At 38.6% G+C, this 25,137-nt stretch overlaps 1 protein-coding gene across 15 annotated transcripts in view; it reads left to right on the forward strand.

Annotated features, from left to right (window-relative positions):
• The window catches only part of ZRANB3 (zinc finger RANBP2-type containing 3), a 300,187-nt gene that overhangs the window by 69,822 nt on the left and 205,228 nt on the right, over positions 1-25,137 (forward strand). For 10 of the 15 annotated variants that reach the window (XM_055572729.1, XM_055572728.1, XM_055572727.1 and 7 more), the window contains 2 exons: positions 16,359-16,408; positions 16,993-17,062. The exons of 3 other annotated variants lie outside the window; for them this stretch is intronic. In XM_055572729.1, the coding sequence (XP_055428704.1) occupies positions 16,359-16,408; positions 16,993-17,062 (120 nt within the window). Of the gene's footprint in view, positions 1-16,358; positions 16,503-16,992; positions 17,063-25,137 lie in introns of those variants that run through there. 2 more of the 15 variants (XM_055572738.1, XM_055572737.1) reach the window with 2 other exon arrangements.

The raw sequence follows: 25,137 nt of genomic DNA on the forward strand, positions 1-25,137 counted from the left end.
CAAGCAGAGCCGGTGTCCAAACACATCTAAACAGTCTCCCATTTAGCAGCTGTCATACATGCCTGCTCAATAGTGTCTGACTCTTTGCGACCCCGTGGACTGTAGCCCTCCAGGCTCCTCTGTCCATGGGATTTCCCAGGCAAGAATACTGAAATGGGTTGCTATTTCCTTCTCCAGGGGATCTTCCCTACCCAGGGATTGAATCCACGTCTTCTGCACTGCAGGCGGATTCTTTACCACTGAGCCATCTGGGAAACCCTTTTTAGCAACTGTCATCAGCTTTTAATATATTAAATGGTAGAAAGATTCTTCTAACCACAGAAGGTAGATGAGTGGCATATTCAGGCTGTAAAATCAGCATATGTACTGCTTAACTTTCTTCATTGGATCCTTCAGAACTGCCTCTCAAGTTTTCATAAAACCAGTTTGCAGAGCCAGGCAAGTAACACATCCCAATGTGGTCAGTTGATTGCTAAGTCATGTGTCAGGGGGACAGCAGCTACCTGGGTGCCGCCAGTTGTCATGTCAGAGGACTCATCTAACATTGCCAGATTTCCCAGTTTTTCAAAGATTGTGTGTGTTACACTCTGGTTCTTGTATGTTAGCAACTAATGTGAATTTCCAAAATGCACCCAGGGGTGGAAGCAAATCCTCCTGTAGGCCTGGCCACCAGGTTGCCACTTCTATTTTAAGGAATGTGACATGGATCTTAGACCTTCACATTGCCCACAGTGCTACCACTGCCATTTTTACCCTTGCTCTGAAGACACCTGAAGGTCTGGGGCTGTGTAGGAGAAAGAAGAACAAAAGGAGGCGAGAACCTACTTAAGTTACATTACGTCAGATCTTACACTTTTTGAAAAGGAAAGTGTTAAGCAAAGAAAATCCCATTTTCCTCTGAGAAACACTTTTCTGGGATAAGTTGAAGTCAAAATAATAACAGCTTAATTTGTCTTCAAGAATTGACCTTATTTCTTTGTTGATATTGACTATAGCACATCTTTAAGATTATCTTTGAGATAAAAATAGTTCAGCCCTTTTCTTATCTCTTTTGCTTCCTAAAATTATGAGTGTTGTGGATATCGGTATCTTTCACAGATGCAGCAAACTTTAACATGTAGAAACTCATGATTTTATAAATGAATGGATTTGAAACTTTTCCTTTCAAGGTAAAAGTGATATTGCCTGAATTAAACTTAGTTCCCAATCTTATAACTCTAAAGTCAGTATCAGTGGCCAATTTCTAATGTCAGTCAAAAAGAAATGTTCTGACAGTTTTGTGGGAAAATAGAAGGAAAAAGGGGGTTAATTGGCATTTGTAAGCAAGACCTAATGCAGTTTCTGGAAAGATAAGACTACTACAAATGACCCAGTAAAAATTTCTAGTTTCTTACGTCGTCATCCCATAAAATTATTTAAAATGTTTATGTAAATCTTTTCAAGTATATATATGTGTGATAACCCAGGTAGATCTCCCATGCCCAGTCCCCCCACAGGATTTTTTTTAAAGCAAATCACAGGCTTTTAAGTGCTATGCATAGTTATATGTGTGTGCTTATCTTAGTTATACAGAGAGGTTATTTCTATAACTGGATGCACCCTTTGAGAACATGTCTTTAATGTGACCTTGGGGGGGTCTCATTTACAGGCAAGTAGGGGCTTTGTAATATTTGTGATCAATTAAAGTAATGAAAATGCCTTTGCAAGATTTATTGGGGAGACTGTCTATTGGTGCTTTTATGTTTTTGCCTAGTAGTTGTGTTTATTAGTGGCAGTTGATTTATATGTACATACAAGTGCATCTATCTGAAGACTGAGTAAATAATTAACGTTTGTTTTTTCTACCTTAAATTACATTTGCTTTCTAATTTTAATTCACGTTGAATTCAGTCTTTCCCAGGCTAGGAATGTTTTTTGAGTTCTTACTTTGCCTGGAGACTCTGCTAAATTATTTACAGGTGTAAAGTTATTTAATCCTAACATTCTTTTTGTGACATATACCATTGTCTAAGTTTTGTTAACGCATAAATTGAGCTCAGTAAATTTGATGTTTTTTAGCCAGAAAATGGCAGAACCCCTATTTGACTAGTTTGACATCAGATAATGTCTTTTCATCATACCCCAGTACCAAAGGGCCTACTGAGACTTGTACTGGCAGTGTAAGTGCAGTATTTGTGGTTTATAAGCTCACATCTTTAGACCCATACTTCTAGTACCGTATTATGCTAACATAATTTGTGCTGTGCTGTGTGTGCTTAGTCGCTCAGTGGTGTCCGACTCTTGAGACCCCATGGACTGTAGCCTACCAGGCTCCTCTGTCCATGGGATTCTCCAGGCAAGAATACTGGAGTGGGTTGCCATTACCTTCACCAGTCCAGCTCTTTAGGACCCCGTAGACTATAGCCCTCCAGGCTGCTCTGTCCATGGAATTCTCCAGGCAAGAATACTGGAGTGGGTTGTCATTCCCTTCTCCAACAGAATTTACTATTATATTAATACTGATTATATTTATTTATAACAAAAAACCTGCTTTATGAACTTGTCACCAAAGCTAAGTTATAGGCATTTTGTTTATCACTTATTTGGTTGCAAAGGTCAAACCTGCTATTCTTATTGGTAGTGTAATTTGAGTCTCTTATCCATCAACTATCTGGAGTGATGAAAGTAATCATTACAAGTTTTACACACTCATCTTTAATGGGCATATCAACTTCAGTAATCATTTTCAAGCCTGTACAATATGTCACTACATAAGAGAACGTTCTGTGATGAAGAAAATGCTGTATATCTGTGCTATTGAATATAGTATCTGCTAGCTCTTATGGCTTAAGAACTTAAAATGTGGCTAGTGTGACAGAAGGGATGAATTGTAAGGTTTTATTTAACTTTAATTTAATTTGGCTAGTGACTACCATAATGGACAGCATAACTCTAAGGGATTATAGTTTGTATTAGATATGATTCTTATGTGTTGTAAAATTCTTAGGAGTTTTAAGGCAAAAGTAGAGTCCTTAAATGAATTTCATCTTGAGAAACCTTATTGGAGCAAGGAGCATAATTTATTAAATTCAACACCTAATATCTTGGAAGCCAATGAGAAATTGCCCTTATTCAGATACCAGAGATCTTTGGAATTAAACTTACTTCCATTTATTTTATGTAAAAACTTATTAACCAGGAAGTTAGAAATATTATTTAACTGATGATAATGCTTCTGGATGGGTAGAAAATTATAAGTTCACATGTTGTTAGCCTTTTGGTCTATTTGCTTTTGAAGCAATAGACAAGAAAAGAAAAATTATCATTGCAATAGGGACTTCTTGTGGCTATATTTATAAAATCATTTTGAAACAGCAAATCTTAGATCAGGAAGACTTTTTATTTTTTTGGCCACACTGTAAGGCACATGGGATGGATCTTAGTTCCCCAACCAAGGATTGAACCTGTGCCCCTGCAGTGCAAACTTGGAGTCCTAACCCCTTGACCTTTAGAGGATTCTCAGGAAGACAATTTTTAAAATCTCAAATAGTTTTAAACTTTAATATTTGGAATGAATCACCTAAATATATGTTATTTAACATTCTTTCTATTTTTAACTTAAATTTTTTTCACAGCCACTGTCCGATTAGATAAATTATGTCAGATTAGATAAATTAGCCAGCTGATTCGTTTTTCTTAGTTGTTTTCCAGAGTTGGTATTCTAGAAAATTATGTTATCATTGCAAATAATAGATCCAGCTAATGAGAACTATGTTGCAAAAAAGTTTTATTCATTAGGAGAATTTCCAGATGTGTTATGCTTCTGAAATTGGATGAAAACTATTTTTTCTTCATTCAGTTTATTTTTAAGATCTTTTTTTTTTTCAGATTTTGAAAGTAGAAGTGTAAAGTAATGTGTTTTTCTAAAAATTAATCAAGCATAAACATAATTTCTTGGTGAAGCAAAGGATGCTGGCTTCTTCTCTCAAGGTCTCTCTTCAACAGAATAATAATAGAACGTTTTAAATAGGAATTTCTGGTAATATTCATTCTTCTCTGGGCATGCTTCTTTCTTTTTCTTTTGATTTGAGCTTTAAATTGTGCTCTGGACAGATTGAGGCACTAACACAGTCGGTTAGAATAAGCTGAAAATTTATTAAAATGAAATGAAGAGATAAGTTTTATTAGCATATTGATGGCATTGCAGCCCAAAATATCTCATGTATATGAGAATAGTCCTAGGTTTTAACTGAGAGAAGAATGAGGCAGAAGGAGTTAACAAAGCAGAATGATTATTCCTTATATGACTACCAGTTCCATCATGGTACTATGATCCTCTGAAATGTGAGAATCTGAGAATACGTTTGTCGTGTGAGATATAGTCATAATAACTTTCATTTGGTTATGTTGTTGTTGTTATATAAAGGGAAATTATAAAGTGTGACATCATTGGTGAAAAGAAGATTCAATAAATCTAGATTAGAAATCTCAACCATAATGTTTGTTAGACAAGCTGTTAAGAGATGTGGGTTCTAGTTTTAGTTCTGATGTTGATTAGGTTGGTCTAACCTTTAGCAGGTGGCTTAGCCTCTCTTGATCAGTGGTTTTTTAAGAAATCATTAAAAAAATTAATTAATTTATTAATTTATTTTTGACTACCCTGGATCTTCGTTGCTTTGCTTTGCTTATTGTCCCCTTCTCCTCCTGCCTTCAGTCTTTCCCAGCATCAGGGTCTTTTCTGAGGAGTCGATTCTTTGCATCAGGTGGCCAAAGTATTGGAGTTTCAACTTCAGCATCAGTCCTTCCAATGACTATTCAGGACTGATCTCCTTTAGGATGGACTGGTTGGATCTCCTTGCAGTCCAAGGGACTTTCAAGAGTCTTCTCCAACACCACAGTTCAAATGCATCAAAAGCATCAATTCTTCAGTGCTCAGCTTTCTTTATTGTTCAACTCTCACATCCATCCATCCATCCATCCATCCATACATACAGACTACTGGTGAAATCATAGCGTTGACTAGATGGACCTTTGTTGGCAAAGCTCTTTGTGCCTTAACTTTCTAGTCAATAAAAGGAAAATAATTTTTTTTTTTACATCATAAGTCTATTGGTGAATAAGAAAATTTTCTCTAGCCCTCTAGGTTCTTCTGGCTGGTCTAAGAATTAAATTGACATGAGATAGATTAACAGGAGAAAATCAAACAAAAGTTTCGGAGAAGGCAATGGCACCCCACTCCAGTACTCTTGCCTGGAAAATCCCATGGATGGAGGAGCCTGGAAGGCTGCAGTCCATGGGGTCGCTGAGGGTTGGACACAACTGAGCGACTTCACTTTCACTTTTCACTTTCATGCACTGGAGAAGGAAATGGCAAGCCACTCCAGTGTTCTTGCCTGGAGAATTACACGTATACATAGGAAAGATCCTGGAAGACTGAGTAACTTGTTGAAATGGTTGAAATCCTCACCTTAACTACCACCTTCAGCTAAAGACAAAAGAGGATGTTGGGGGTAGTGGTTTAGGACTTCAAAGGGCAGGAAGGCAATTCATGTGGAGATGAAAAAGCAAATGTTTGATAAACAAATGTTTGCTGGGCTGCTCAGAGACAATGGGACATAGAGTGGATCTGAACTCCAGGCCCTGTTGGAGTTTCTCCCTTCAAGTCTTGCACTTGCTCTTTGCAAATATCTCTGCTGATCATTCTGTTCCAGAAATGAGCCTTTTATGTAAAGTCTTTATTTAGCTAAGGGGTGGGGGGTGGGGGTAAAGTGAAAGTCTTCTTGAGTCTTAGGTTTCTTAAAAATTATTAGCCTAAATTAAGAGACACATTTTTGGTGTGGCAAATTTGGTCCCCAGCATTGTGCTTATGAAGATTAAAAGAGATAGTACATGTGAAATGCTTTAAAAAGTGACTTGCATATAAGCTCTGAATACGTGACTTATCAGTGTTATTATCATAGAAAATTTCTAATGCCAAAAACCCTGACTTTGGAGTGAGAGGGATCTTTGTTTCAGTATCAGCTCTACCACTTATTGTGGCCTTATTTAATCTCTTTTAATCTCATTCTACTCATTACCAAAAATGGGTAATAATCACATCTACTCATTAAATTTTTGTGTGAATGAAATAAAATAATTGTAAAGCACTTGGCACAGTCCCTGGCAGAGAGTGGATGTTCTGATTGTTATATTCTGATTATCTATTGCTACATAATAAATTGTCACAAAGTTTAGTGGCTTAGAACAGCAGTTAGTTTTTTTTTTTTTAAGAGCTTCTAATTATTTTTGGTTGTGCTGGGTCTTCGCTGCTGCGAGGATTTTTCTTTAGTTGCAGAGAGCAAGGGCTACTCCGTATACGGTTCAACGGCCTCTCATTTTGTTGGCTTCTCTTGTTGCAAAGCATAGGCTCTAGGCACATGAGACTTCAGTAGTTGCAGCTCTCAGGCTCCGAAGATGAGCTTGTAGGCTCTCAAGTTCAGGCTTAGCAGTTGTGGTGCATGGGTTTAGTTGCTTTGTGGCACATGGAATCCTCCTGGACCACAGATCGAACCCATGTCTCCTGCATTGGCAGGTGGATTCCTATCCATTGTGCCACTATGGAAGTCCAACAGTTAGTGTTTTATTGTCTCTAATGATTGTCTCTGGACCCAGATAGGTAGTTTTCATTCAGGGTCTTTCAGGCAGTTGCAATCAGACAGTGGCAGGGCTGCAGTCTTCTCAAAAGCTTTCTTAGTCACATATCAAGCTGTTGATTCAGGCTCTTGGCTGGGATCTCTCTACTGCCTCACAGCGTGGTATCTGAATTCCAAGAACTAGCATCCCAAGAGGACTGGGTGTGGAAGCTGTATCTGCTTTTGTGACACCTTCAGAAGTCTCCTAGTGTTCCTTTGTCTACAGTCATAACCAACCTAATTTCAAGAGGAGAGTCAACATCACCTTGAAAGAACAGGTGTGAAATGGGAGGTACTGATGCAGTCATTTTTAGATGATACAGTTCACCACTGCAAGCTATTATCCCTGTGCATGTGTGTGAACATTTTACATAAAATGTTGGTGCCCTCCCACCCCCAATACACACAATTTATGAAGTTTTCCATCTACGTTCTTTTTCTGTAAGCTGTTTTGTCCATACCCAAAGTACCTTATTTCTGGCAAGTTGTATTGGCATTCTTCTAGCTGCCAGCTGAGACTTGTAAATCACTAGTTCTTCATCAGCATGCCAGCTCTATATTGTTTTAGGCTAATACCATGATTTTCTCGCTTAGGAACCCTTTGATCACTCCTCTGTGTTTATACAGGATAGGCGTATGAGGGTGAGAGGGAGGTCTTTGGGGACCATCCTAGAATTCTGCCTGCCATTAGCCCCTTGAAGAAGTTTTTACTTTTTTTTTTTTTTAATTTTTACTTTTGTACTTGTCTATTTCAGAATTTCAGTTTGGTTATTTTTAAAATGTTTTATATTTTTTTAATATTTCCTAATTGAATAATAGTCATATTTTCCTTTAGTTCTTTGAACATATTTATAATAAGTTCATTGACTTTGCTGAATTTGGGTCCACTCAGTTTTTATTAAGTGATTTTTTTTTTTTTTTGCTCCATTAATTTGGTTGCCTAGTAATTTTTGGTTGAAAACTGCACTTTTTTCTTTTTTTTTTTCTGCACTTCACTGCTTGTGGGAATCTCAATTCCCTGACCAGGAATTGAACCCATACCACAGCAGTGAAAGCCCAAAACCCTAACCATTAGGCCCCCAGGGAACTCCCTAAAACTGTAGATGTTAGATAATATACTGTAGCAGATCCAGATTCTCTTTTATATTCTTTGTTCCCCACAATGTGCAGACAATGATATTTCTGCTCAATGATTTTATTTGTATGTTTTTGGCCTAGATCCCTAGGTCTTGTTTCTTTGTGTGTATAGTATAGTCATCAGCCAGTGATTTGGGTAGAGATTATGTTTAAATGCTTTGAACCTTACGGCTCCCACCTTCTGTCTATCAATTTGTGTGTGGGTTGAGGTACTCATTCAGAATTGCAGTCAGTACTCAAGCCTTCCTTGGTTCTCACTTTTCACCAGGCTCTCACGTCTCTCCTGTGTGTGTGTCTCTAGTTTCCTCATCGGCCAGGAACTGTGGGCAGAAACTTATCTCAGTCCTTTCGTAACTCGCTCATTTCTAGAATTCCCAATGAAATTTTTGGTTTGTCTGTTGCTTTTCCTGGTTGGGACTACAGCCTGGGATGAGTAGAGCTGCAGATTTTCTCTTCATTTTCATCTAAGTCTACTACTAGTTTTACCACTTGTGGTTTTTTATTAATAGGATAATATATTTTCAAGGCAGAGTGCCAGCATGTTCTTACTGAAGTGTTAACAAGGCTGGCATCTAATGCTAATTCCAGTATATTTGTTACACAGTGAACACTTTTAAAATGTTATTCTAGTATGTTATTTTATATCCCCTTCTGTTGCTTTTCAAACTTTAATCACACTGTAAGTCTACCACTTTGAAAGGCCAAAGCCATGGGTTGTTTTGTCCTCCACTTGTAATGGAATTCAACCCTTCCTGGTTTCACTGCCAGCCTATCAGTGGTTGACTACTGTCCTGAGAGTAGTCAACTTCACAGAGACAGAAGGTAAAATGAAAGGGACGGGAGGAATGAAGAGTTTTTGTTTAATGGGTATATATGGAGTGTCTTGTTTTGTAAGATGAAGAGTTCTAGAGATTGGACGCCCAACACTAAGAATATAATTAACACTGTACACTTAAACTGTCACACTTAGGTTGGGGAATTTTATGCTATAAGTTTACTCAGTTAAAAATTAAAAACAGAGAAACTACTGTTCTTGCCAACAATTTGGGAGAGTGGAGGGCAGTGCACATGTGGCCAGCCTCAGGCAAAAAGGCCACAGTCTTTCGCTATTCTTACCTGAAGCTTCAGTCTGTTTTGAGAATAAATGTTCTCAATTTGTTTTCTGCATCAGGCTACAGCCCTGAAATGGTTGTTTTTAGAATTCTGTCTAGTTTAATTATTGTTTTTTTGTGGAGAGGAATCACTGACCTTTTCACGCCACCATAACTGGATATTACTTCCTTGACCACTCCTTCTTAGTGTCTCCTGTGGGTTGTCACTCATGGTTTCCTCCTCCTAAATGATAGGGTCCTACAGCATAGTTCTTGGGCCTTTTCTCTCTCTCTCTCTTTTTAATGGCTTCCCTAGGATATTTTATCAAGCCTCAACATCTTAAATATTAATATGTATGCTGGTGGCCCCCAAGTTTGTAACTCCTGACCAAACTTCTTCCCTACTCTCCAGACTTGTATATCTGCCTGTCTACATGACAGCCTACTTGGATGTTTAATAGACATCTCAGACTTAACCAAACTCCTGATATGTGCTGCCAGAAACTGGCTTCTTTCTCAGTCTACCCTATCTCAGTTATTCATGTCTTTATTATTCTACCTTGTCAGGCCAATAACTTTGGGTCTGTTTTTTATTTTTTTGGACTGTGCCAGGTCTTAGTTGTGGCATGTGGGATCTTTTACTTGTGGCTTGCAGAATGTTTGGTTGCAGCATATGGAACCTAGTTCCCTGACGAGGGATCGAACCTGAGCTGCCTGCATTGGGATCCAGAGTCTTAACCACTGAGTCACCAGGGAAGTCCCTCGGTAGATTCTTGACTCCTTTCTTTCATGCCGTAAGGCCACCGCATCAAAATACCCTGCCAATTTTGCCTTCAAAATAGGCACAGAATGTGATCCTCTTCTCACCACTCTCACGGCTACTATCACTTTCAAGCCACCATCATCTCTATTAGTTGCTCAGTCATGTCTGACTCTTTGCCATCCTATGGACTCTAGCCCACCAGGCTCTTCTGTTCATGGAATTCTCCAGGCAAGAATACTGGAGTAGGTAGATATGCCCTTCTCCACGGGATCTTCTTGACTCAGGGATTGAACCTGGGTCTCCTGCTTTGCAGGCAGATCCTTTACCATCTGAACCACAAGTAATCTCTACCTGAGATTATGAAGTTTCCAACTGTTTTCTTCTAATGGTCTTTTGCGCCTATAATATGTTCTCAGTAGAGCATCAGAATGATCCTGTTTAATATCAGGGAGATCTTCTCACTTCTCTGCTCAGATTTTCCTAATGAAGGGTTTCTCATTGCACTCAGAGTAAGACCAAAGTCTTACCAAAATTCACTGCATCCTCCAGAATCTTGCTCCCCCTTACCTTTCTAACATCATAATCTCCTCCTCTCCCTCCCTCAGCTCACTTTGCTCCCGCAGACCTTCACTCATAAATCTGTCTCAGATCCATTTTACTTATTTTCCCTTTTTCTGGAGGGGCCTCCCCTAACCATACTTCTCCTCATGCCCTAGCTTCCTACCTTGCTTTAGGTCTTTATCCAAAATTGACTTTCTGCATTAGGCCATCCTTGGCCACCTTGTCCAAATTTCTATGACTTCTTCCCCATTATTTCTTTTTTTGAAAACATTTACTTATTTGGCTGCACCAGGTCTTAGCTATGGCATGCAGGATCCTTGATCATCATTATTTCATGCAGGATATTTCAGTTGTGGCGTGTGAACTCTTAGTGTCAGCATGTGGGATCTAGTTCCCTGACCAGGGATCAAACACTGGCCTCCTTTTTGGGAGTCTTAGCCACTGGACCACCAGAGAAGTTCTGCCCCATTCTTTTTTTTTTTTTTTTTTTTTTGAGTCATTTTATTATTTATTTTTGGCTTTACCAAGTCATGGTTGCTGTGTAGACTTTTCCCTAGTTGCAGCGAACAGGGGCTACTGTGATGCACAGGCTTCCCATTGTGGTGGCTTCCCTTGTTGTGGAGCACAGGCTATAGTAGTTGTGGCACATGGGGTTAGTAGTTGGGACTCCTGTAGAGCACGGGCACAACAGTTGCAGCACATGGGCTTAGTTGCTCTGCAGCATGTGGGATCTTCCTAGACCAGGGATCGAACCTTTGTCTCCTACAGGTGGATTCCTTACCACTGAGCCACCAGGGAAGCCTCTGCCCCATTATTTCTTATTCTACTGTCTTGCTTTATATTTTAACCTGAGCACTTATTACTATTTTATGTACTATACATTGAATTAATTTCATTTACTGTTTCCCTATTTAGTTGCATGAGGTCAGACTTTTTTTTTTTTAGTATATATTACTACTCGTAGAACATAAAACAGAGCCCCGCACTTAAGCTTGCACTGTATAGAATGTTTAGAGTGAAAGGTGAAGATGAAGAAAAGCATGAATTTTTATAGAGTAAAAGGTCTCCCTGGGTAATAAGTAAAATGAAGGAAACACATTCTTGGGATATTTCAAAACATCAGTTGTAAAGAAGATCCCAAAAGCTTTTAGAGAAAAGAAATGAAAGTCTGCAAATTTCTAGTGCTAGAAGGCCATGCAGCACGGATATAAGACAACAGGACTGTTTTACCAACATTTTGAGGAAAAAGGAATATTAACCTAGAATTCTATACCCAAACTATCTTAAATATGAGCTCAAAATACAGTCGTTTTCACACATGCAAATGTTGAAGATAAATGAAGAGATAAATGATGTTTCTCTTTAAAAGAGTTGAGAATTTTGTTTATCAAGACAAGGATGATAACCAAGAGAGGATACAATAATCAGTGAAACCCCCAAATCCAGTTATTCCAAGCTCCAGATGACGTTCATTCAGCAGTCAAGAAAAACAATTACGTTAAAGTAGGAATTTAGTTGTGTCCAAGAAGATATGGTTTTTCCAGTGGTCATGTATGGATGTGAGAGTTGGACTGTGAAGAAAGCTGAGTGCCGAAGAATTGATGCTTTTGAACTTTGGTGTTGGAGAAGACTCTTGAGAGTCCCTTGGGCTGCAAGGAGATCCAACCTATCCATTCTAAAGGAGATCAGTCCTGGGTGTTCTTTGGAAGGAATGATGCTAAAGCTGAAACTCCAGTACTTTGGCCACCTCATGCGAAGAGTTGACTCACTGGAAAAGACTCTGATGCTGGGAGGAATTGAGGGCAGGAGGAGAAGGGGATGACAGAGGATGAGATGGCTGGATGGCATCATGGACTTGATGGACGTGAGTCTGAGTGAACTCCGGGAGTTGGTGATGGACAGGAAGGCCTGGCATGCTGCGATTCATGGGGTCGCAAGGAGTCGGACATGACTGAGCGACTGAACTGAAGAAGAATGGAATAAAAGTTGATAAATTAGAATTAATATGAGGCAGGATAATATTGGAACTGTAGTAAAATAGTTTGTTATCTCAGTCAAGACAAGAAAGATAGTGGAAAGTTCAGATAGAAAGAAAATAACTAGATAAGAAAGTAACCATTCAGATATTGGGTAAGCTCAAAGTAATATGATTTTGAAAAATTAATTGAATGGAAGAAAGATTTCTTGTGACTTCATGTTAGCATGGAAGAGAAGGTCATGTCCTGAGCATACTGATTTTTTCTTCTCTAAGCACTGTTCATATAAACCCTGATATTGGTTATGTTGTGTATTGTTTGTCATTTTTTATTATTTGCTTATTTAATTTTTATTGGAGGATAGTTGTTTTACAATGTTGTGTTTGTTTTCTGCTGTATAGCAAAGTGAATCAGCTATACATATACTTATGTCCCCTCTTTTTTGAATATTCTTGCCATTTAGGTCACCATAGAGCATTGAGTAGAATTCCCTATCTTTCTTTTTTTTTTTTCTTTTTTTTACTTTTTAAGTTATGAAAGTATGATAACACATTTACAGGAGACTTGGAAAATACATCATGAGAAGTGCTGGACTAGATGAAGCACAAGCTGGAATCAAGATTGCCAGGAGAAATATCAATAACCTCAGATATGCAGATGACACCACCCTTACGGCAGAAAGCAAAGAACTGAAGAGCCTCTTGATAAAAGTGAAAGAGGAGAGGGATAAAGTTGGCTTAAAATTCAACATTCAGAAAACTAAGATCATGGCATCTGGTCCCATCACTTCATGGCAAATAGATGGAGAAACAGTGGCAGACTTAATTTTTTTGGGCTCCAAAATCACTGCAGATGGTGACTGCAGCCATGAAATTAAAAGACGCTTGCTCCTTGGAAGAAAAGTTATGACCAACCTAGACAGCATATTAAAAAGCAGAGACATTACTTTGCCAACAAAGGTCTGTCTAGTCAACGCTATGGTTTTTCTAGTAGTCATGTATGGATGTGAAAGTTGGCCTGGGAAGAAAGCTGAGCACCAAAGAATTGATGTTCTTGAACTGTGGTGTCGGAGAAGACTCTTGAGAGTCCCTTGGACTGCAAGGAGATCCAACCAGTCCTTTCTAAAGGAGATCAGTCCTGAATAGTCATTGGAAGGACTGATGTTGAAGCTGAAACTCCAATACTTTGGCCACCTGATGCAAAGAACTAACTCATTTGAAAAGACCCTGATGCTGGGAAGGATTGAAGGCGGGAGGAAAAGGGGACAACAGAGGATGAGATGGTTGGATGGCATTACCGACTGAATGGACGTGAGTTTGAGTGAACTCCGGGAGTTGGTGATGGACAGGGAAGCCTGGTGTGCGGCAGTCCATGGGGTCGCAAAGAGTTGGACATGACAGACTGACTGAACTGAACTGAACTGGAAAATACAGAACAAAGTTACATATAGTTCTACTATATATTACAATGTTTTTCATTTTTTAAAGAAAGAATTGGCTTTATAGCCAAAGTGTGAAAGTCATAATTATAGAATGCAACTTAAGTTTTATTGTATCACCTTAAGAAATGTTAAAAAAAAAATTAGATGTTACAGAACGTGAGTAGGACAGGAATGATAGTTACTCCTAAAACCTTCATTCTGTAAACAGTTCTCAAACTTGGTTGCATATTAAAATTACCATCAGTTCAGTTCAGTTGCTCAGTCATGTCCAACTCTTTGTGACCCCATGAATCGCAGCTCGCCTGGCTTCCCTGTCCATCACCAACTCCAGAGTTTACTCAAACTCACGTCCATCGAGTCAGTGATGCCATCCAGCCATCTCATCCTCTGTCATCCCCTTCCCCTCCTGCCCCCAATCCCTCCCAGCATCAGAGTCTTTTCCAATGAATCAACTTTTCGCATGAGGTAGCCAAAGAACTGGAGTTTCAGCTTAGCATCATACCTTCCAATGAACACCCAGGACTGATCTCCTTTAGAATGGACTGGTTGGATCTCCTTGCAGTCCAAGGGACTCTCAAGAGTCTTCTCCAACACCACAGTTCAAAAGCATCAATTCTTCGGCGCTCAGCTTTCTTCCCAGTCCAACTCTCACATCCACACATGACTACTGGAAAAAACATAGCCTTGACCAGATGGACCTTTGTTGGCAAAGTAATGTCTCTGCTTTTGAATATGCTATCTAGGTTGGTCATAACTTTCCTTCCCAGAAGTAAGCATCTTTTAACTTCATGGCTGCAGTCACCATCTGCAGTGATTTTGGAGCCCAGAAAAATAAAATCTGACACTGTTTCCACTGTTTCCCCATCTATTTCCCATGAAGTGATGGGACCAGATGCCATGATCTTCGTTTTCTGAATGCTGAGCTTTAAGCCAACTTTTTCACTCTCCTCTTTCACTTTCATCAAGAGGCTTTTTCGTTCCTCTTCACTTTCTGCCATAGGGTGGTGTCATCTGCCTATCTGAGGTTATTGATATTTCTCCTGGCAATCTTGATTCCAGCTTGTGCTTCTTCCAGCCCAGCGTTTCTCATGATGTACTCTACACAGAAGTTAAATAAGCAGGGTGACAATATACAGCCTTGACGTACTCCTTTTCCTATTTGGAACCAGTCTGTTGTTCCATGTCCAGTTCTAACTGTTGCTTCCTGACTTGCATATAGATATCTAAGAGGCAGGTCAGGTGATCTGGTATTCCCATCTCTTTCAGAATTTTCCACAGTTTATTGTGATCCACACAGTCAAAGGCTTTGGCATAGTCAATAAAGCAGAAATGGATTTTTTCTGGAACTCTCTTGGTTTTTTCCATGATCCAGTGGATGTTGGCAATTTGATCTCTGGTTCCTCTTTCAGATGTTCAAGCTGGTTTTAGAAAAGGAAGTTCACGGTTCACATACTGCTGAAGCCTGGCTTGCAGAATTTTGAGCATCACTTTACTAGCTTGTGAGATGAGTGCAATTTTGCAGTAGTTTGAGAATTCTTTGGCATTTCCTTTCTTTGGGATTAGAATGAAAACTGACCTTTTCTAGTCCTGTGGCCACTGCTGAATTTTCTGAATTTGCTGGCATACTGAGTGCAGCACTTTCACAGCATCATCTTTCAGGATTTGAAATAGCTCAGCTGGAATTCCATCACCTCCACTAGTTTTGTTCGTAGCGATGCTTTCTAAGGCCCACTTGACTTCACATTCCAGGATGTCTGGCTCTAGGTGAGTGATCATACCATTGTGATTATCTTGGAAGCTTTCAAAATACTGATACCCACACTACATCAAACTGCGTCATACCAGTTAAACCCACATCACTGGGCATCAGCTTGTTTGTTGTCTTAAGTTTGCCAAGTGATTCCAGAGTGTAATCAAATTTGAGAACCAGTGGTCTATAGTTCATGGAACTATAGCTAGAAGCTGGAAGTTTATTTTTCTAAAGTTATAAATGTGATAAATAGTAGAATCCTTCTTATAACTATTACTGTTGGACAGAGAAGGAAATGGTGAGGTAGGAGGCTGCTGGAAGTGAGCCTGATATTCCTTAGTGGGAAGCCAAATATTCTTTGGTGATGAGTCAGAATTCTGCATTTTAGGACTTCCCTGACTGTTCAGTGGTTAAGACTCTGTGCTTCCAATGTAGGCGGTCCGGGTTCAGTCCCTGGTGGAGGAACTAAGATCCTGCATGGTGGTCAGAAAAAAAGAAAAAAAAAAGGTTCTTCATTTTGTTTCCAAGTTAGTCTGGTAGTCATTTTGTTTTACTTGCAAAGAGGAAATGTCTCTTTAGTCATGTTCCTAATTTTATTAAAATCTGTACTGTCTTTTTATAAATAGTTTGAATTAATTAGAGCTAGATCAGTGAGGTCATTATGAATAATTATTTACGTGGATGTTAAAATTAACTTCCTGTGGCAAACTATATTTTTTAAAAATAGTTTTCTATAAAAGATATTTTAACAAATGCCATTTCTTCTGACAAACATTTTAGACACAACGTTATGTGTTGATAGCGTTAACAGTCCTTACAAACAAAACTTTCATTATGTCAATGAAGTCAATTTGTCTTTCTTAGCAAACAAATTGAGCAGAAACTCAGCTTTCTGAATTTGAGGTACAAAATAATTATGTTTCTTTTTTTAATTTAATAGTAGTAGGAATGTAAATACATTCCAACCTTTTCTTCTCTAATTGCTTCAGGCTTTATCAACCTTGGCAATGCATTGGAATTCCTTGGGGAAATTTCAAAAGTCAGTATCGTGTTTTTTAAAGTTCTTCATTAATAATTATTAACTGAAGCCTGGTACTCAGACCTCAGACATTCTTTTCCAGTCAAGCTAAAGAGTGAGTTTATGATTTTGTTTCCATGGAAGTTAATAGAGAGTATCTGGAGTTTATGAATAATTGGATTGCATGATAAGTATATTACTTTAATAGATAATATCTAGAGTTTATGAATACTGAGATTGCACAATAAGTGTATTACTTTAAGATTATGAAGGTTGCCTTTTGGGAGTGGGAGTGGGACTAGGGGGCGAGGAGGGATGAAGGTGGAGACAGTTGGTACAATGCTCTTTTTAAAAGTAAAAACTATGGTAATGAACATTTTGGTTTAAAAGTTTAATAGTTACAAAAGTATTATCTCTTATTTTAAAATAATACATGATGAAATTTTACATTCATAAAATCGACATATTAGGATGTCTTCATATTAAAAATAATTCTAAAGTTTTAAAGACAATCCTTTTAAGAAGTTTCTTACTGATTTTTTAAAGTGAATGTTTTACTAAAGTATATCATATATACAAAAACTGCCCTTATCTTAACTTTTCAGCAAGGGAACACTCCTATGTAGCCAGCATTCTGGTCAAGAATTCTCTCTTGCCTGACACTAGAAAGCCCAGGTATGTTGTCTCCAGTCACTGTCCCCTCCTTCTCTAACCACAGTCTTGCCCTTGAACACCATGTTATAGATTTTTGTTTCATTGTGTTTCTGAACATTATATAAATAGACTGGTACTAACCACTCCTTTACCTTTGGCTGCCTTCACTGAACATTATGTTTGTGACGTTTATCCTGTCACATTGTGTGGTTGGAGTTTGCTCATCCTCATTGCCGTGTGGAATTCGATTTTAAGGATATGCTACAATTTATTTATCCATTCCCTGGTTGATAGGTCTTTATACTGTTTTCAGTTTTAGTCCGGAGAAGGCAATGGCACCCCACTCCAGTACTCTTGCCTGGAAAATCCCATGGATGGAGGAGCCTGGTAGGCTGCAGTCCATGGGGTCGCTAAGAGTCGGACACGACTGAGTGACTTCACTTTCACTTTTCACTTTCATGCATTGGAGAAGGAAATGGCAACCCACTCCAGTGTTCTTGCCTGGAGAATCCCAGGGACAGGGGAGCCTGGTAGGCTGCCGTCTATAGGGTCACACAGAGTCGGACATGACTGAAGTGACTTAGCATAGCATAGCAGTTTTAGTCTATTGTGAAGAATACTATTATGAACATTCTTGTACATAGCTCTTCTTGTAGGTTTGGCTGAAATTTAAGTTTAAGAGTTATTGCCAAGGCAATTACAGTCAGACCTTAAATGATTATAAGAATAAGCATGAAATTAGCTTTTCATTTACGAAAGTCTTGTGTGTGGTCTTAAGAATATATATGTGGTATACCCCTCTATTGTACAGCTTCACGATGGATAGTGAGGCTTGCACCAATTTCTGTTCCACCTTTTGAAAAAATACATAGTTTGGCTTATGGAGTATACTTGGTATTAAATGGCAAAACAAGATTGATGAGAGTAAAGCTCTGGCTATGTATAAATTAATGTCTCTTCAGGTTCCCAGTAGTGTGTGGGATAATAATCAAAGGGTAAAGAATAACAGCCTTTGAACCTGATACCTGAGCTATAAAACAAATTCCATCCCTTGAAATACTCACTTCTGGCCCTGTGTTTAATAAGATGTACCAGGAATTCCCTGGTGGTCCAGTGGTTGACTCCTTGCTTTCATTCACTGCTGAGGGCATGGGTTTGATCCCTGCTTGGGGAACTGAGATCCTGTAAGCCATTTTGTGTGGCCAAAATAAATAAATTTTTTAAAATGTACAGTTGCATCATTAGCTGATGGATATGTTCCTGTGTGTGCATGCTAACTTCTCCACTTGCCCACAAGTCTGTATTTTAGGACATGCCCTCTAATTCTGGCTTTGTCTAGATGTAATCCTACATCTATTCTAATTTACCTCTAAAGCCTTTGCACTGTTCACTCTTTGTATGAAAATTTGAAGTGTTACTCGCTCAGTTATATCTGACTCTTTGTGACCCCAGGGACTGTAGCCGTCCACACTCCTCTGTCCAAAGAATTATTCAGGCAAGAATACTGAAATGGGTTGCCATTCCCTTTTCCAGGGGATCTTCCTGACCCAGAGATCAAATGCAGGTCTCCTGCATTGCAGGCAGATTCTTTACCATCTGAGCCACCAGGGAAGCCCTCTGTCTTTGTTTACTAATAACTTATTTCATTTTGCGGGGGGAGGAGCAGCTATTGGACTTTGTTCCCCTTGCCAGAGTATCTCCATAGATTAATAAACAGGGAGTCATATCCATTTCTCAACGTTTGGAGGTTTAATAACCTTTCCTTATGGTCAACCGTTACTGAGGTTGCCTTGCCTCAATTTTCTACCCAAAAGCTGTTGTTACTTGCCAGACTTATCTAGAGTTCTTTTTGTTGTGGTAGTGGTTTCTTTTGGGGGATGGGTAGGTGAGAAGCTTACAGGGTCTTAGTTCCCTGGCCAGGGATCAAAACCATGCCCCCCTGCAGTGGAACCTTGAAGTCCTAACCACTGAACCGCCAGGGAATTTCCTGTCTAGAATTTTTAACTGGAGTCTGAGAATTTTAAACTTCCACCACATGGTGTGCTTTCTGAAAGGGAGCTGGTGTGTCCCATCTTTTGATCAACTGCTCATTTAATTCTGATTTCTATCTTGGGGATTCGTTCTTCTTTGTTCAATATGTCATTTTTTTTTCTTTTTAATTAGAAATATTCCATTGTATGAGTATACCAAAATTTGTTTAGCCATTTACCTGGTGATGGACATTTTAGATTGTTTATAGTTTTTCATATTTATGAATAAAGCTATTGTAAACATTTATATGCAGATATTTGTATGAGTTATCGATTTTGTTTTAATATTTATTTATTTGGCTGTGCCATGTCTTAGTTTCAGCACACGGGATCTTTAGTTGCATCTAGTTCCCCAACTAGGGATCAAACCCAAGCCCTCTGCATTGAGAGCTTAGAGTCATAGCCACTGGACCACCAGGGAAGACCCTGCATGGGATATGTTTTTGTTTCTTGTGTAAATACTTAGGAGTAGGATTGCTGGACATATGGTAAATATATGTTTGACTTTATAAGAGACTAATGTGCTGTTTTTAAAGTGGGTGTATATTTTCCATTCCCACCAGCAAATATATGAGCGTTCCAGTCACTCTGCATCCTTGCCAATATTTGGAATTATACATCTTTTCCATGTTAACCATTTTAGTAGGTGTGTAATGATTTCTTATTGTGGTTTTAGTTTGCAGTTTTCAGATGACTAATGATGTTGAGCACATTTTTGTTTGCTAGTGGCCATCTGTATATTTTTGTTGAAGCGTCTATTCAAATCGTTTGCCCATTAAAAAATTGGATTATCTTCTTATTGAATTGTAGGAGACATTTATATATCCTGAATACAAGTCTTTTGTTAGATATTACATATTCTCCTAGCTTGTGGCTTGTCTTAGGTTTGCCTTTTTGAAGAACAGATGTTAATTTTGATTAAGTCCAATTTATCAATTTTTCAATAGTTTTGTGCTTTTTTTGGTTTTATCTAAGAAAACATCACTTCATGGGAGACAGATGGAGAAACAGTGGAAACAGTGTCAGACTTTATTTTTTGGGGCTCCAAAATCACTGCAGATGGTGATTGCAGCCATGAAATTAAAAGACGCTTACTCCTTGGAAGGAAAGTTATGACCAACCTAGATAGCATATTCAAAAGCAGAGACATTACTTTGCCAACAAAGGTTTGTCTAGTCCAGGCTATGGTTTTTCCTGTGGTCATGTATGGATGTGAGAGTTGGACTGTGAAGAAAGCTGAGTGCCAAAGAATTGATGCTTTTGAACTGTGGTGTTGGAGAAGACTCTTGAGAGTCCCTTGGACTGCAAGGAGATCCAACCTATCCATTCTAAAGGAGATCAGTCCTGGGTGTTCTTTGGAAGGAATGATGCTAAAGCTGAAACTCCAGTACTTTGGCCACCTGATGCGAAGAGTTGACTCATTGGAAAAGACTCTGATGCTGGGAGGGATTGGGGGCAGGAGGAGAAAGGGACGACAGAGGATGAGATGGCTGGTTGTCATCACCAACTCGATGGATGTGAGTTTGAGTGAACTCTGGGAGATGGTGATGGACAGGGAGACCTGGCGTGCTGCAATTCATGGGGTCGCAAAGAGTCGGACACGAGTGAGCGACTGAACTGAACTGAGCTGAACTGAAGAAAACATCCATCCCAGATCACAAAGATATTTTTTCCTATGATTTCTTCCACGAATTTAATAGTTTTAGCTCTTATATATAGTTTTATAATATGCTTCAACTTAATCTTTATATATAGTGTGAGGTGTATTTAGGCTGAGAGTTTTGTTTTGCTTTTGCATATGCATGTCCAACTATTCTAGCATTGAAAAGACTGTTCTTTTCCGTTGACACCTTTGTCAAAAGTCAACCGACTATGTATGCAAGGGTTTATTTCTTAACTTCATTGTGTTCTTTTGATTCACGGTGGTGGTTTAGTTGCGAAGTCATGTTCGACTCTTGTGACCCCATGGACTGTGGCCTGCCAGACTTCTCTATCCATGGGATTTTCCACCAGGATACTGGATTGGGTTGCCATTTCCTTCTCCAGGGGGTCTTCCTGACACAGGGATTGAACCCCAGTCTCCCTCATTGTAGGCATTCTTTACCGACTGAGCTACTAGGGAAGCCCCTGTTGATTCATACATATATTCATACACATTCTTATGCACATACCACATTGTTTTGATCACTGTAACTCTATAGTAAGTCATGAAATTGGTATATCCATATTACAGGAAAAATGGTATTGAGCTGAGGATTTTCTATCTGTAGCTTCTTCCCACTGATACTGTATATGCCCTTCAGAATAAGACCACTTCTTATTTTATATGACATTCCCTCATTTTTTTGGATGGACTTCCCAGGGGGCTCAGTGGTATAGAATCTGACTGCCAATTCAGGAGAGGAGAGTTCTATCCCTGGGTTGGGAAGGTCCCTTGGCGGGGGAAATGGCAACTCACTCCAGTGTTCTTGCCTGGAAAATCCCATGGACAGAGGAGGGTGGCAGGCTACAGTCCTTGGGGTCACAAAAAGTCAGACATGACTAAGCCTGCTTGCACACATTTATTTGAATAAATATTCACACATTTTAACTTGAACTGTAAACTCTAGACCTTTTCATTTTGAGACATCTTTATTATTTTATATTCAGAGCTAATGACAAATTGGAGTTCAGTAGATATTTGTTGAACTGAATTGAATTGAACTCTGGATAATTGTTTACTAGTGTCCTTAAAGCAGATTAGTTGAGTTCAACATAGTGAAAAAGCATAATTCTGGTGATATTCATGTCATTAAGGAACCATGATTCTCTTGATCAAGAAATGAATCTCTCTGGACAATTGCATTGTCACTTGTTTGTTTTTACCCACTGGAAAGATCTTGATTGAATTTTAAGTTTCCTTCTCTGTCCATTATTTAAAAAATCATCAGCTCTATAAGAAACAGCCATCTGCTGGTATTGGTCAGCCTTCCTCTACACAGTTTGCAATTCCCCAGCGCTGTCAGTTCTTTCAGTCTTTAGTTATTCATATATCTCAAAATATATGCTTATGTTGCAACTTTTATTTTCCAGTTTGGGACATTGGGTTATTTTCATACTTTTTGCCAGGCCCTGGCTGGTCAGTTGAAAGTGGAAGCTCATTTCCTTTTAGTTGAGGAATTTAAAAAGAATTATTAATGTTTAGCATTATTTATATCCTTCCAGTTTTCTTCACATTCTTTTTTCTTTTCTTTTTTTCCCCCTAGATTATTCAGATATTGGATAGCCTGAGGCAGTATTCTAATTTTTTTAAATCTTTTTTTCCTATGTTTCAATCCATTGTCTTTTTTCCCTCCTTTGTGAGAATTTTCCTCAACTCTGTCTTCTAGTTCCTTCATTGAGCTTTTGATCTGTTGTTATGTTTTTAATTACCAACATCCCTTTTTTTGTTCTTTGAGTATTTCCTCTTACTAGCATTCTCACCCTACCCTCACACAAGTGTTCTGTTCTTGATTCATGGCTGACATGTCTTCTCTGAGGATGTTAATGATGACTTTTCTTGAGTTCTTTTCTTTTTAAATAGTCACTGTTTCCTTAAATTTACTTCTGTTTTGTGTTTTGAATTCTTTCATATTATTAGCTGTTAAACAGTAATTTCTTCAGCCAAGTACCCAATGCTAATCTGACCTTTTTTTTTTTTTAATGCTTAAAATCATTGTTTTCTTTAGTAACTGTGATTACAGGTGGGCTATTGTGGACTTGCCTAGACTGTACCCTGTTGTACTCTTGCATTGTGCTGGTTGCTTAGAATGATACTCTGTTGCTTTACAGCCCTAGATCAAAAGTATACTGAAGTTATCATTTAATCATTTTTCCTACCTGCCCTCCCACAAAAACAAACAACAATAACAAACACATTTCTACTTAGTCATTGTTTTCACATGTAGCAGAAGTGGCTATTTCTTCATGTCTTGCACATAAATACTTCAGGTATTTTTTGAGAGCTGCACTGTTAAACAACATGGCCATTTGCCCTGCATATTTTACATGATTATTTTTAATTTAATCTCTTGATTTCTGATTCTTGTTTTCTGCTGTTAAGGGTATCAAGTTCTGTGCTATGTATTTTATTGCATCCTTTTACCTATATTCTTCTTTTTAAAAAGAAAGTAATCTCTTAAGTTTGTTATGACTTTTACTGATCATTTCTTATTGGATTTTTTTCTTTTATGTAAAATGGCTTTCATGGACCTAACTAACCAAAGAAAAGTATTTCCTCTAAAGTGGTGAAAACAAAGGCATTGGGTATATTGATTACCATCTTTGGCTTGTTAAAATTGCATTGATTGATTGTTTCATTTCCAGAGGAAATCTCTTCTATTTGAGAAGGGCCTATGGCTAGGTTTGAAAATGATTCTAGAAAAGATACAGGTTTAAATAATAGTTACTTACTTTAATGGTAATACATGTACATGGAACAACACTAAAAAGGCATGAAAGAATATACGGTGAAGTTTCCCTGTCCCCTTCACCTGCTCTCTGAGCCTCCAAGCTCCCATTTCTTCTTCTCAGAAGTAGTCACTGGAACCATTTTCCCCCTACATCCTCTGGAGAGCTATAAATTGTTTTGCTTATGTGCATATGCATAGATCAGAGTTGTTTTTTTCTTTTGCCACTTCTGTTCAACATAGTACTGGAAGTCCTAGCCAAAGCAATTAGACATTTCTCCAGAGAAGACATACAGATGGCCAAGAGGCACATGAAAATATGTTCAGCATCTCTAATTATTAGAGAAATACAAATCAAAACAACTATAAGGCATCACCTCACGTCAGTCAGAATGGCTGTCATCAAAAACTCCACCAACAGTAAATGCTTGAGAGGGTGTGGTGAGAAGGGAATCCTCCTATACTCTTGTAGGAATGTAAATTGGTATAGCCACTGTGAACAGTATGGAGGTTCTTTAAAAAACTAAAAATAAAACTACCATATGACCCTGCAGGGGGCTTCCCTGATGGTGCTAGTGGTAAAGAATCACCTGGCAGTGCGGGTGACACAAGACATCTAGGCTCGATCCCTGTGTCTGGAAGAGCCCCTGGAGTAGGAAGCAGCAACCCTCTCCAGTATTCTTGTCTGGAAAATTCCATGGACAGAAGAGGGAAGCCTGGTGGGCCACAAAGAGTCAGACAAAACTGAGCGACTGAGCACATGATCCTGCAATCCCATTCGGGGCATATATCCAGAGAAAAGCATGGTTTGAAAGGATACATGTACCCCAGTGTTCATTGCATCACTATTTACAATAGCCAAGATGTGGAAGCAACCTAAATATTCATCAACAAAGAAATGGATGAAGAAGATGTGTTACATATATACAATGGGATATTACTCAGAAATTAAAAACAATGAAATAATGCCATTTGCAGCAACATGGATGGACCTAGAGACTGTCATGCTGAGTGAAGTAAGTCAGACAGAGAAGGAGAAATACTGTATGATATCCCTTATAGGTAGAATCTAAGAAAAAAGATACAAGCGAACTTATTTACAAAGCAGAAACAGGCTCACAGACTTAGAAAAGAAACTTATGGTTACCAGAGGGGAAGGGTGGAGGGGAGGGATAGTGAGGGAGTTTGGGATCGACATGTACACACTGTTATATTTAATACGGATAACTGGAGTTCCCTGGTGGCTCAGTGGTAAAAAATCCACCTGCCAGTGAAGGAGACACTGGTTCGATCCCTGATCTGGGGAGATTTCACATGCCGTGAAGCAGCAAAAAGACCTGGTTCAACCAAACAAATAAATAATTTTTTAAAAATGTATAACCAACAAGGACATACTATATAGCACAGGAAATTCTGCTCAATATTATATAACAACCTAAATAGGAAAAGAGTTTGAAAAAGAATAGGTAAATATACATGGTATAACTGAATCATTTTGCTGTATACCTGAAATTAACACAGTATTTGTTAGTCAACTATATTCCAACATGAAGTAAAATTTGTAAAAAGAGAAATAGGCACGCAAATCCAAAAAGTAAAATCCTCGGACATGTAGGTGACATAAAATGTAGATGACATG

The sequence above is a fragment of the Bubalus kerabau genome, chromosome 3 (genome assembly GCF_029407905.1).
Source record: "Bubalus kerabau isolate K-KA32 ecotype Philippines breed swamp buffalo chromosome 3, PCC_UOA_SB_1v2, whole genome shotgun sequence".
NCBI classification, from domain to species: Eukaryota; Metazoa; Chordata; class Mammalia; order Artiodactyla; family Bovidae; genus Bubalus; species Bubalus kerabau.